Source organism: Lonchura striata, chromosome 3 (genome assembly GCF_046129695.1).
Source record: "Lonchura striata isolate bLonStr1 chromosome 3, bLonStr1.mat, whole genome shotgun sequence".
Taxonomy (NCBI): domain Eukaryota; kingdom Metazoa; phylum Chordata; class Aves; order Passeriformes; family Estrildidae; genus Lonchura; species Lonchura striata.
Window position 1 is genome coordinate 18,994,908 of NC_134605.1, and position 13,518 is coordinate 19,008,425.

Sequence of the window (13,518 nt, forward strand, 5' to 3'; positions counted from 1 at the left end):
GGAGCTTAACTTCCCGTGGCTTTTCATACAGCCACCTCTTTGGACTTTGAGACCTTGCTGAAAGGTGTCAAAAGTCACAGTGGAACTCTCCATTTAGGGTATAGCCAAAGAAATTATCCTGTGTGCCCACAGCACAACCCTTTCAAATGGATCCGGCACAGGGCACCTGATTTTGTGGAGTCCTTTCCTCCTGCTGTGGTTTTGGAGAGGGACATTAGGAAGGGAGGCTGTGGGGACAGTACAGTGAGAGCACTCTCATTTCTCATGTGAAGCTCCTGCAGCAAACTCTGCCTGGTGTGAGCTGGTCACCAGCCAGACCCGCCGGACTGTGACAGAGGCCTCTGGAAGAGTGGGGGTGTCCCACTGTGTCAGGGCATCCAAGGACACCAAGCCTGGCTGCTGAGCACCAGCTCAGTGTGTTTTGGTGTGGCTTGTGTCAAGCCATGCCCTTGGAGCATGGAGTGTAGAGAGACTGAGAGCCTGGAAGGGAGATGTGTCTCAGGGTGGATGCAAGCAGGGAGGTGTGCCCTTTGGGGTGAAAAGGTGGGAGAGGGCCACCTGCTCACCTGTGACCTGCAAAGAATGGAAAAAATGAAAATGTTTCCCCACAAAGTCCTTTTCTCCACCCTAGAAAGGTGTTTTCCCAGGACAAAGGCAAGGAGTTGATGAGAGCTGCAGTGCTGGCACAGAGAGGCTGCACCTGTCATGCTGGGGGCCATGACATATCTGCAGGGTCCAGCCCCGTGCTGGTGAGCTCTGGGGACTGATGTGCCAGCCAAAGGGGTGAATGTGCAACACCTGACAGGGCCACAGGTGCTGCTGCCTCCACTGCACAGACTGGGGATGAGACTGGGGCAGTGGGAGAAGGGGCTGACTCTGCCTGGGCTCCCTGCAGGACCTTCACACCCTTTTCACACCTGGGGACAAGACATGAGCCTGCTTCCCTTGCAGCAGGCGATCTGGGCAGACTGGGCACAGGGGATAACACATCCCAGAAGGTTGTGTCCTAAGCTCAGGGGGCAGAGCATCACACAGCAAGCAGGGCCAGCAGCCTGCAAAGGCTACAAAATGAAGAAGTACAGCAGTGGAGCTGCTGAGAGCTTGCTCTAAGTTATCTCCCACTGCATTTTCACCCTCTGTACCTCTCTCCTCGTTGTCTGTGCCATCCCTCCTCCACCAGCACTCTTGGGTGTTGGTAGGTGATGCACCATCTCCAACCTTTCTCCAAGCTGTTGCCCTGGGACATGCTCTGCTTTAAAGCAGCTCCAGTTGGCCATTCACCATGAATTGGCCATTCACCATGAAAACAGGGTCCTTTGGTGTAGGGATGCAGGCACAGCAAGAGTCTAGGCTCAGGGAATGTTGGAAATGGTGCTAACTGCCAGGAGCTGTCTGTCTGCACTGTCTTGCCCTGCAACCAAGGGCTGGGGACAAGGGGCTGTAGAGCAGCAGGACGGGATGAGCAGATCCAAAAGAGCTTTTCACAAGGCCCTTGCTGTGGCTGATGGCCCAGACTATGTGTCGCCCAGACAGTAAGTGCTGCTAGGGCACAGAGCAGAATAACATAATGATCTGTGACCTTAAGAGACCTTTTCCCTTTTCAGCAGCATACCTGGCCATCCGTGTTTCACTAATGTGCTGCCCCAGTGCCATGGTATGAGCCCTTTCAGTGCTCATCCTGGGACAGGCACAAAGGAAGCACACAGGAGTGAAACAGGGACACCTGACAGTGCCTCTAGGGTTACAGTTTAAGCTGAAGTCGAACTAAAGGACAAATTATTTTTTTCATCACCAGTCTTCTAAGAGCAAAGGGGAGAAACTCTAACTGATGTGCTGCTGAATATTTAAACTGCAAACAGATCCAGCCTCCCCATCAGAAATGAGATCACTGTTCTGCAGCTCCTGGGGCTCTACTGCTCGTACTGCATTGCTTAAAATGTGCATTGCTCTATTTCTTTAACCCAAATGTGCTCCTTTAACCAGTCACCAGCTTTAGTTAATGACCAACACATGTGCAAGGTCTGTGACTGGCTTGACTGAATTAGCAACCTGGTTAATTAGACCTGGCTCAAGCTTGAACATGCCTGGCGAGAGCAGTCAAGACTCCTCTGCTGCTGCTGTCACACATAATGCTGAAAGGAGGAGTTTGCTTTTTACTTCACACATGTAACACTTTCTTCTGCAATCTCTCTTTCTGCTCCTTTTCAGGATGCCAACTACATGTTGAGAGGGGTGGATTATTAAATTACTTGGTAACTAAGGTGTTAGCTCTTCTGTTTCCAGCAGTAATTTCCTATCACTTTCTCTGGAGCTGTAATAGCCTGGATGGTGCAAGAAGAAAAGGAGCTGATTTGCTCCTTTAGCAATTGGAGACACCTCTCAGGTGTCTCAGCTGCTGCAGAGTAGCTGGAGATCTGATCAGTGCTTGCAGGCTGGTGCTTAAATGATAATTTTCTCTGTTCTCTCCAAGTTACATCTAAATGCCGTGAAAATCTGGGTCCATCAGAGCCACTGAGCTGGACTGGCTGTTAGAGGGCAGAAGAGTCCCCTTCTCACTGCGGCTCAGTGCAGGCTCTGATGCCTGCAGGAGGGAGATGCGACACACAGGGAGGCTCCATTTTTTTTCTCTATTTTGTAAGGGCAGTTTAAACAGGGAGATGCCACAGAGCTGGCAGTGTCAGCTGAGGATTCTTGCAGTGTCAGTCTAAGGTGCACTGTGCTGCAGCAGCATGTCCAAATGCTCTTGGCAGGATGTGTGCACACCAGATTTTGCAGCTCACTCAGAGAAAGAGAAGGTGCAGCTAACAAAGAGGTCCTGGGGCTCCTGAAGGTCTTTGTTTGGTCATGGAAGAAAGAGAGTTGATGCCATTCTGACTTGGTGCCACATTAACAAGACTCTGCTGTGCATTGCTTGCAGCTGTCTTGTGTGCAGCTGTTTTACTCAACTGCACAAATGACAACTGTTTTGTAAGTGGACTGGGTCTGGCCAAAGCTGCTTTTCTTACCTGTAAAAAATACAACGTTGATTCTACCTTAGTGTGAAAGGACATGAGCCACTTTCATGTCTTCTGCTGTGTGTGATCATGGATCCACAGCCAGTGCTCGTGTGCTCCCTGTTTCCCAAACGGGTCCCCCAGACCTGCCTCATGCCCCTTCTTACCCCTTTCTCTATCTCATGGAATTAATTTCATGTAATTTTCCTCTAACTGGTACTATTGGGAAACTCTAGCAGGGCAGAGATTCAGCCCCAATTATTTGGCTGCATTTTACAGAGGAAAGGGCAAATCCAAACTTCTCCTTCAGTCAGGGAAAGAAAGACACAGCAGGAATAGGAAGTCCAGACAGGATCACATATTTTCAGGGGTGAGATTCCATGTGATTATCCTCTCACTTAGACAAGATAATCCTGTGTGAAGTAAAACATTGCCAGGGAACTCAAAACAAACCCACTGGTTCAGGGAGCAGCATGAGCAGGGAATGATGACCCAGGAGCTGGGAAGACTACAGGACCAGCCATGTCCACCTCAACTGGGCACAGACCCAGAGTCTCAGCATGGCTGGCAGAGCCAGGGTTGGCACAGAGCTGATTGAGAGCCCCAGAGAGGATGAACCAGAATCAGAGTCCCTCCAGAGAGCTTGGTGTGGAGCAGGAGACGGGCTGAAGACAAAGCAAGATCCATGCAGCACCCAGGGCAGGAGGAACACATCTGACACAGCTCAGATGGCTGGGAGACATAGTTCTGAGCAGAAATGAAGTCCTGGGCCATAAACAGAAGGTGCTTGGTGGCAGGTGCAGAACAGTAACAGCCATTTGTGCCCTTGGGGCCCTGATTCCCTGAAGAGCCAGGGCTTTACATCAGAAGCTCAGGGAATGCTGCAGGGGGAGCTCGGAGCAGGCTTTAGCATTGGCTGGAAGAGTGTTTTTGGAAAGCCTGTGTGGGCAGTAAAGGTGTGGGAGTGAAAATACACACAGACACACACTTGCACTGAAAGTACAGACGGGGAGATGGTGAGAGTGATTTGTAGGGAATTACTGAGAGGGTGAAGCAAGGCCCAGTGCTCACCTTGACAGTGTTTCTCTGCCAATGTGGCTGTGTGCTTGTCAGGTCCCAACAGCTCCACAGCTCTGTCCTGAATTTCCTCCCCTTCCCAAAGGGTTTCTCCGCAGAAGGAGTAAAGAAAAGCTGCATAGTGTCCAGAGAAGCTGCTTTCTCCATACAGCACCCCGCCTTCAGTGTTAGAACTTCTCTGTCTCCCTTCACTCATCACCTTCCTCTACTAATTATCTTGTTCCACCAGGCTTCTCATTTAATCTAAGCATCTTCTAGCTCCTATCTTGGGTGACTTCAGTTTTGACTTTTCTGCCCTATGTTTGAATGGAGATCCTTTGTATTTTGCAGTTTCAGCAATACAGGAACTGACTCAGGCTTCCCCTGAATCAATAAGAAACTCACTCAATACTCCAACATTAACACGACACATGGCAAAGAGAGTAGGGCATCTGGTGTTACCTTCCAGATGGTCTTCTTGCCTCCAACCTATTCCTTGTTGGAGGATGCAGTTTTTGTGACTACTCCTATAAGATGCACTGTCCCAAACTGGTTGCTTATTGACAGTTTTCAATTTACATTAACACTTTGGGGTTAAAATTCCAATGTAATATTAGTGGTCTCTTCCAGCCTGAATTATCCTATGAGCCTATGGGCATTACACCACAAGGTTTTGGGCTTGTTTAGCCTCTTATTTTAAATCTGAGGCTCTACCTCTGTTTCAAACATTAATTAGTGAATTTAAACAGCTGAAGTCAATGCATTATTTTATTTTGACATTTTTGCTACCAGATGAAGCCTGTGTGGATGCTGTGAGTTTCTCATGGTGTCCAGGTACTCTCTGCAACTTCAAGGAAGTTTTGACAGCTCCCTTGAAGCTACAGGCTTGAGGGACTTTTTTTCACTGGCATGAGAAAGGGTCCTTGGGTCCAGCTGACTCCAGAGCCCCATGGCTTCTCCACGGCAGCCTCCCTCTGACATTAGAGAGAAGATGAACACAAGGTTGGGAATAACAGCATTTCCTTGCAGTGCAGGCTTCCACTGCACTGTTAAGGCACTCCTGTGGCCTGCCTTTTCTGCACTGGGGTTTTCTTGTCTTGAAATGCCTCAAGGGGATTGCAGAAGGAAGATCCCTGAGCCCAACAGTTTCTTTGGTTTTTCAGATATAGCAAGAGCTGCTCCAGGTAAAGATTCTGCCTCCTCCTGCAAACCTGTCTTTTCCTGTTTTGTGAGGCTGTTCCAACATAAGCAGCCTGGTTTAGTTTCTTCCTCTGCTGATCCTCTCACTTAACAAAGGCAGAGGCTGAGATCCAGCACGTTGTTCCTGACAAACCTGCCTTCCAGAGAAACTCTCATTTTGCCATCCAGGGGTGGTGATGAAGCCCCTCTGGCAAACCCCCTGCTGGCAGCTGATCCATGCAGTTCTGAAACATTTCTCAATTTACTAGTTTATGATGCTCAGCTTTAATTTTCATCTGCATCTTCCTGGCATAGACTTTTAGGAGCTTTTATGTCCCAGTATTTATTTTTATAATTTTGGATTCTACACTGGAGTCAAATGTATTTTCTTTTGGCTATAGGAGAAAGTAAAATTTGTCATTACAGGAATATCTTTCCAAGGGACCAGGGTTTTTTTATTATTTTCTGTTCCCTCTTCCACCACCCTCTCCTAAAGCTGGGCACTAAACTGTAACTACACACCCCTGGATGTGGTCTGCACGCCATAGGCACAGGGTAACTTGAGCACAGTAAAAGGAATGTTGTAAAAACTGTCCTCAGCTTAAACATCAGATGATCAGAGAATATTAAAAGTCAAACCATGCCAAGTTACTGGTTTGCTTTTGCTCCTCTTCCCACATATTAAGGTGCAGGTCCAACATGTCTACAAATGTGGCATCTTAATTGTGGCATCTAGACTTTGCAAAGCATTTTTTTTAAATTTTATTGTTGTTAAAAAAGCAGGCTTTTCTCTCTCACAAGTACTGTTTTGGGAGTGGAATGCTGAGCCTGCAGTGTGGTTGTAAACAATGTTCATGGTGAAGGAACATGTCTTGCAACACCAATAAATGGGAGAAGACACCAATAAAAAGGTAGACAGGCTTTTAATGGCATGATCCAGAATCCCCTTTTAATAAAAATCTAATGACAATTGTGTCTGATATGAACAAGAATAATGGCATAATAGTTTATTTTTTTTAAGATGTGATCTGAAATTAAGACAAATGCCAGGTGGGTCTGTACATAGACAGGGCTTCTGTGATGCATGCCAGATTTTATGGCCAAGAAATTTGCCATGCAGTTGAACCAGACTGTGGTTCCTCAGTCGGAGTCCTACATTCTGTTTGCAGTGTGTAAACATTCTCCAGCTGCTTCCCTAAAAGAATGCAAAGAAGATATGTAGAGAGATTTAGCCTTGGGATTCAGTCACATTTCCAGGCAGGCAGTACCGCAGAGCAGAAGTCTTGTCTCCAGAGTGTGCCAGAGGCAAAGGAAAACGTCGGTGCGCCAGGTACAACATCTGAGTGTAGAGTCACATGCTATCGTGTTAAAAGGAGATATATAAAATTATCTGTGTTTCCAGCTCCAATTCCTGTCTGGAGAAGAAGCAGCAGGTCCCATAGCACAGCAGTCCTGCCAACACTGGTTTCACACACAGGGATACCCCCACATCCTGCAGAGCTCATCCCACCCTCCGCAGGAATGGTCCCAAACCTGTGCCGTGCATTCCCAAGGAAACATCAGCCCCAGCCTCCTCCAGGGACCCCGTGCCAGAGCTCCCTGCACTCCAGGCAGGGCAATGTGGGCCAAGCCAGAGGCCGAGTAGCCACCGAGGAGCACCGTGCTGACACCAGTCCTGCAGGATCTGCACCAAAGCAGAGCTCTCACCCTTGAGGCCCCTCTGGTTCAGCAGCTGAGAGCAGGAGAAATTATTATCTTGGTCCTGACAAGGAACCCAGTTCTGAATTTGCTTTGGTAGCTCCCTTCCTCCTTTCAGCACAGAGGGCATCAGAGTTTACTTTAAACCTGCTTTCCAGCCATTTGCAGCTCCAGAAACAAAAGGGATAATGTTCCTCCTTATGACCCAGCATATGGCCTGCATGGGGCAGGGCCTGCACAGGTTGATGGCCAAGTCTGACTCAGGCTCTGCAGAATCCAGGAGGGCTTCAAAGCCCCCCCCAGGCAAAAAGAGAATGACCTGGAGGGAACGTACAGTTACTTTGAAGACGAGATTTGCTGGAGAAGCTACATTAGGAATAAAGTGATGATGTATAAATCACTGTCATTTCCTGGGATTCTGGCTATATTTGGGATCACAGCTTCAGCCTGCAGGTAGAGTTATTCCCTGGCCTTGCAAAACTACCAACCCCAATGCTCATGGAGGTCATAATATCAGCTGGCTCTGCTGCCACTGCCAGCATAGTCCCAGCCCCCTGGAATGCAGCACCTGCTGCTGCTGCTGCTGCTGCTGAAGAGCACAGCCACTGGGGGTTCTGCAGAGGACCTTGGGAGCCAGCCCATGGGCTCCCACCCACCCAGTAGCCAGTTACAGGCACATGCCACACAAGGAAAGGGTCTGAACAGCAGCCCAAGCTCTTTTCCTCATGTGGAGATACAGCTGGCAAACAGATGGAATCAAAGGTGCTTGCAAACTCTCAGGTGATCCCCCTGGACTTTGTCAAACCAGCCTAGCACTGCTGGAGCATGGGCATATTTCAGTTCAGCCAGAAGAAACTCATTTGATACCAAACTCATTATGTGCACCGTGGGACTTTTACTGTGTTCACAGGTTTAATTTAACTGCAGGTGACTGATGTGTGGGGCAAGGCCTTTAGTGGACACTGGTGTCAGTGCATGTGGAATAACTGTGGGCCAATGAACTATACAGAGAAAAGAGAAGTGTGCTGAGGGACCACTGTGATGCTACTGGAGCTGCTCAGGCTATCAGTGATCGTCTTCTTACAGAGGATCTACAGTGAGAAAACATCACTGTGTTGGAAAGGAAAAATGTGAAAGATTTTCTTGCCCCAACACAACTTGCTTTGGATCAAAATGTTTCACCACCAAACTCTCAGTGCTTGTGTTAGCCAGGAGCAGCCAAGTGAACAGCGATGCTCCAGATCCTGATCCATGCCCCACAGATCTGTGTGTCAGTCCAGCAGCTGTTGCAGGTCTGGTGGCAAGCAGGACAACTGTCAGCCACCCAGGCTGGTGTTTCAGCCCTGGTTCATGCTCAAGCAGGTGGAGCCTCATAGCTCACCTGCACTTTGGTAGAGTGGTATCCTGTTCCCCCATCCACACTAATTGCACACAGCAGTCAGCCCTGCACACATCTGAAGTCACAGATGAGACTTCTCTGAAGGTAGCAGGATCCTTTTTAACCTTTAGTCACTATATATAATGGTCACTACTTATATTGTTATAATAATATATATATTATAATATTCTTTACTTAAAAAAGGGCAAGCAAAGTCTCCTGCCTCTCACTGATTCCAAGCACAACTGACCCAGAGATATTTGCTACCAAAACACCTTTTGCACCAAGGCAAACAGAAGTGCCTGTGCTGCCAACCAGACAAATCAGTTAAGCAGCTCCATCCATCCGTGTGTTTGAACCTCTCCACAGTATCAGTTTGACTGGTGCCATGTGTCCTTTTTCTCCCTCTGTTCATATAACCCATTGCCACACTGCTTAGTGCTGAGAACCGCCTTTCAGATTCCCCACGTGGCACATCCCCCCTGTATCCATGCTTCTTGGCAGGCAGCTCCTGGCCAGCCAGCAGCCACTGGCTCCTTTTCACCAGCCAGGGTGCCATCTCAGCTGGTGGGAAAGGTCCCTGCAGAGTGAGGACTCAGCATGACACCAGGCAGTCCCAAAGACTCTTGTAGTCCCAACACAGATGAAGGTGTCACTCCATACCCACGCAGATGAACGCACAGATGAAGGAACAGTGGTGGCCTGTCCCAGGAGTTCCCTCAAAACACACACGGGCAAAATCACCTGCAAGGACACAGCCACACACCCCCAGCAGTGCTTGAGCAGCCCCATGTACCCTCAAGGCTTGACAGAGCTCACATGAGACTCATAGCAGAGAACAGGGTCTTGCCTCTCCCACCTTTCTGGGATGTGACAGCCCACCGTGTCCTGTAATGCTAGAGTAGATCCTCTGGCATTCCTCAACCACCTGACTTCTCCCTAACATCAGAGGCCTCATCTCCTCTTATCCCCAGACATGTTCTCCTCTGTCTGCTCCAGCTATGGCAGGTGCCCTTTCAACTTTCCTGCAGGGAAGCAGAAGAAGAAAGGACCCAGAGGAAATTTTGTGTGTAGTGCTCCCTCAGACAGGAGCACCTCCATCCAGGAGGACATGGCCTGGGGCATACCCTGCCATTGATGCACTTTCCTGCTGCCCTTCGTGCCAGGGACAGCTGGGAAGCAGGGCTGTGCAGGAGCAGGGAGCCTGGCAGCACAACCACGAGGAGAGATGACTCATGCTGGTCTCAGATCTCTTTGGACCCAGCTGCACCTTCAGCCCAGCCCTGTCAAACAACACTGTGAACAGTTTTATTTTCTGTGCTGGCCATCTTTCCCTTGCTTTCTGAAACCTGTGGGACATGCCAGGTGGCTCTCCATTATATACCAGCTTTGGCAGGTATCCCAGCGGGACCAGGAATCTACTGCACCACAGACAGAGATGATACCTTGGTGTCACCAGAGTCCTGCCTGCTTCTTGTGGTTGGGTCATGGTAGACAGACCTCTTAGAAGACAGCTCAGTTTCACAGAAACCTTTTAATAAGAAAGTTCCCATAGTCCTGTGAAAGACTTCACTGGACAGTTGCTTCACAATTAAAAGCCTGCTCAATTTCTTCATCTGCTGTTCTTGGCTGTTCTGACTTTCCTGCTTTCATGTGCCAGAGGAAGACCACAGAACCAGAGAACCATAGAATGGTTTGGATTGGAAGGGACCTTAAAGATCACCCATTTTCAGCCCCCCTGACATGGGCAGGGACACCTTCCACTAGACCAGGATGCTCAGGGCCGTGTCCAGCCCAGCCTTGTTTCTGCCCTGGAGCTTCCTTCCTGACATAGGGCCAGAGAAAACTGTCCTTTAAACTTTTTCCTGAACAAATACACTGATTGTGCTTTATTGGCTTCCCATGATGAGGCAGGTTTGATAACCCTGTTAATAGTCCTGTAGTCCTCTTTCAAAGCTCTTTCAATGTCATTTTTGGCATGTGCATTAAGACCCAGATGGACTACCTGGTAAAGACTTCACAACCAAGTCTTACCATCTGAGCACTCTAAAATTAATAGACCTCCTAAATGAATGGAGTCCCATTAGGATTTATATTTCTGGAAAGAATCTGTCTTTGAGTTTATTCTGTTTTCTAGTTTCTAAACCTGCAGTGCATGCTTAGATTCTAGTCTGACCCACACTTCAAACTCAGAGAAAGTTATAGTGCCACCAGAAGAAGTGGTCACAGTCTCTGTGTGTCCTTTTTCTGTTGTGTGACCAAATGGTGAACCAGAGTGATGAAATGAACCAGATGAAAAATAAATTGGCAGATCAGAGCAGTTTGCATTGTGCTGGATCAGCATTTCCAGCCACTTTATCAAATAGCTGCTGCACTGTAAATGTGGTGGAACTATGCAGCTGGTGCAACAAAACATCTGGAACTTGGAGGGATGTTGCTTTTGATGGCAACATCAGCTCATCCAACAGACCACAGCCTGGGTTCCCTCTGAGTTCCCAGTGCTGCTCTGAGGACATGTTTTCAGGCTAAGCTGTGCTGCTTACTCAACCAGGGTGAGCCACATCAATGGAAAACACTTAGAGCTAGGTGAAATAAATTCTTAGTGTTGGCAACACTGAGACTGTCATATGAAGAGGCAATTCCTGTCTCCTGTTTCTACACATTTCCCTGTTCAGGTGTGCAAGGAGTACCCTTTTCTCCCAAACACCCTGTCACAGGTCTCATATTCCTTCCCAGGACTTCTGTAGATACGAGCAGCTTCAGGAGTCCTTGAACTCGATGGCCATCAGTGTGACTGTTTGCATTCATGTTCAAATGAATCAAGGTCATTACTGTTCAGATTCCCTTGTCAAGCTTTGTTGTCTGCAAATAGTAAATATTTGCAGGTAGTTGCAACTGCAGGAATAGGTGTATAGAGCAGCTGTATTTTTGTTCTGCCTCATGCAAAGCCTCTTTTAGGCATGACAGTAGTGTGAAGCACAAATTATTTGGGTCTGGAGTGTTTTCTCCTGTGATGTGTGGGGAGAATTTTGTCTACTTCAAGATCTCATCAAGATCAGACAGGTACCAGTCCTTCTTGCTTTCACTTTCAAGCCTTCCTAATTAGTCTGGGGGCTAAACAATTGGTTGATGTAACTCTGAGTGTTAAGCTTATGCTCAGATAATATTACTTGAAGAGAACAGCCTTGCTTTTATGTTCACATTATTTATCCTCAACATGTGGCAGAGGTGAGCACCAAGGAAAAGACATAACCCCCACCTCTGCCACTCAACCCACTGTCCCCTCAGATAAAAATGCACATGGCCATGGCATGCCAGCAAACGTCTCATTGCAAAGCAGCAGGTTTTGGGTGTACTATAGGATAACAATTTCCCATCCTGCTGTGTAGGGAAACTTTCAACCACAGTGCCAAAATTCACAGACACCAAGAGCATGACAATAAAACACAAGGAATTCAGGTGCAAGGGGCACCCAGGCTAAAGGCATCCAGTGACTATTCACATCTTCACTATGGAGCTGTGTTTGGTGGACTACAGGTCTGTGGCACCAACCAAGCCCAGGGCTGAGAGGAACCACCCTTGCGGGGGGATGTGATGTCCACAGATCACAGTTTGGTATTTGTGACAGATGTGGCTGCAGTGTGCTCCCTTCTACATTAATTAGCAAGAGCTCTTGATTTCCCAGCAAGCTGCCAACACACCCCTACTTCCACATAAGTACCCACCACACAGGCATCTCTGAAACAGCAGCAGTGTCTGAGAAGCAATGCCAGACAGCCTCCTCTGTGGAACATACTGGAGCAGGTAGGAGCATCCAGCAAGACCTGCCTGTTTCCTAATTCCCACCTGTAGAGGCATCTCTGGAAAGGAGAGAAGAGCCCTCTCCTCCTTACCCCTTCTCTTATCTCAGCACACAAGGATGCATCCATCCCTCTTGAATAAGCTAGTAGCAATCCCTTGCTAACACAGATGGTGGGAGGTGAGCCAACACTCAGGGAGATTGTGGAGACCAAGACTGGTGTTTTCCCAGCAAGGAGAAAGAAGGGGCATGCCTGAAGGACAGGAGCCTTCCTCTTTAGCAGGCCTTGTCACCTTGCTCTTGTCACCTCTGCTCCTGTTTCCACAGCTGGAGTCGGTGTTGAGGACTGGTATTGCTAACAGAGAGGGGAATCCCTGGGGAGGGAGGCAGGTCAGGCACTGGGCAGGCTGCCTGGGTCACGGTTTGGTGCTGTGTGTTAGCAAGCGTGAGCTGCGGGCTCCGTGAAAAGGCTCCGTGGCTCAGAGGCTGCCAGGCCCGTGGGAGCTGATTGCAGTGTGGGGTGAGAGTAAGTGAAGCATTCAAGTACAGCTACTGCTATACACTCGTGGGTCCAGCATGAAGGCTGTGCTGCAGCATCTCAAGTGTATACTATATGCAGAAGTTACCCAGTCTGCTGGGCTCGCAGAAGAAGGTCATTATCTGGCAGCTGCCTTACTTTCCAGGGACACCTGCTTTCCTTTGGTTGCTGGACTTTGAGTCTGGGTTTTTCCTCTTTGTCGTTTTTTGGCCACGCCAGGAGATGGCAGGGAATCTCCTGTAGGCCCTGGGGCCTGAGCTGAGGGCTGAGGTCGGGGGGAAGGAGGAACTCGCTGAGGAGCAGTCCCTGGTTTATGCTGTCGGCAGGGAGAAGGACTTTCCCTCCGAGGCAGCAGCTGGCTTCTGGGGGAAGTACTGGGGTTCCTGGAAGGAAGGACGGGGCTCCGAGGGGATGCACCACTGGACCTCTGCGAGCTGCTCCGTGGCGGAAGAGACGTGGAACTTGGTGACAAAGGAAGCCGACTTTGTACCTGTGTTGTTCGGCCTTCATATGGGACACTTCCAGCTGGTCTCTGTGTCTGAAGCCTGCAGAGGAATAAAAGAGGGAGAATGAAGGGAATTTTGCAAGGGACTCTTGGGCTCCTGGCAGGATTGGCATGAATGTTTCCAGGCAATTACAAGGAGTCTCCAGCATCAGGATGGCAAAACCTACACTGTGAACCAGATGGGGCACCAGTTTGAACACCATCCTGTAACTCAATGCAGTTAACTGCTAAGTGTTTGCCTTGATCCTCCAGCACTCTCTGAGCCAACACACAGGCATGGTATCTGGGACTTTTCTTAACATGCAGAATGGATCAGCAGCCTCTTCCAAGGCAGGAGATACAATTTGGGAATGTGGACATGAGTTGGATTGC

The 13,518-nt window shown here is 48.8% G+C and overlaps 1 protein-coding gene across 4 annotated transcripts in view; it reads right to left on the reverse strand.

Moving 5' to 3' along the window:
* Window positions 1–6,134: 6,134 nt before the first annotated feature.
* TTBK1 (tau tubulin kinase 1) overlaps window positions 6,135–13,518 on the reverse strand; it is a 103,754-nt gene continuing 96,370 nt past the window's right edge. For all 4 annotated transcript variants that reach the window (XM_031504273.2, XM_021534865.2, XM_031504274.2 and 1 more), the window contains one exon: window positions 6,135–13,186. In XM_031504273.2, the coding sequence (XP_031360133.2) occupies window positions 12,760–13,186 (427 nt within the window). In that variant the 3' untranslated portion in view covers window positions 6,135–12,759. The remainder of the gene's footprint in view (window positions 13,187–13,518) is intronic.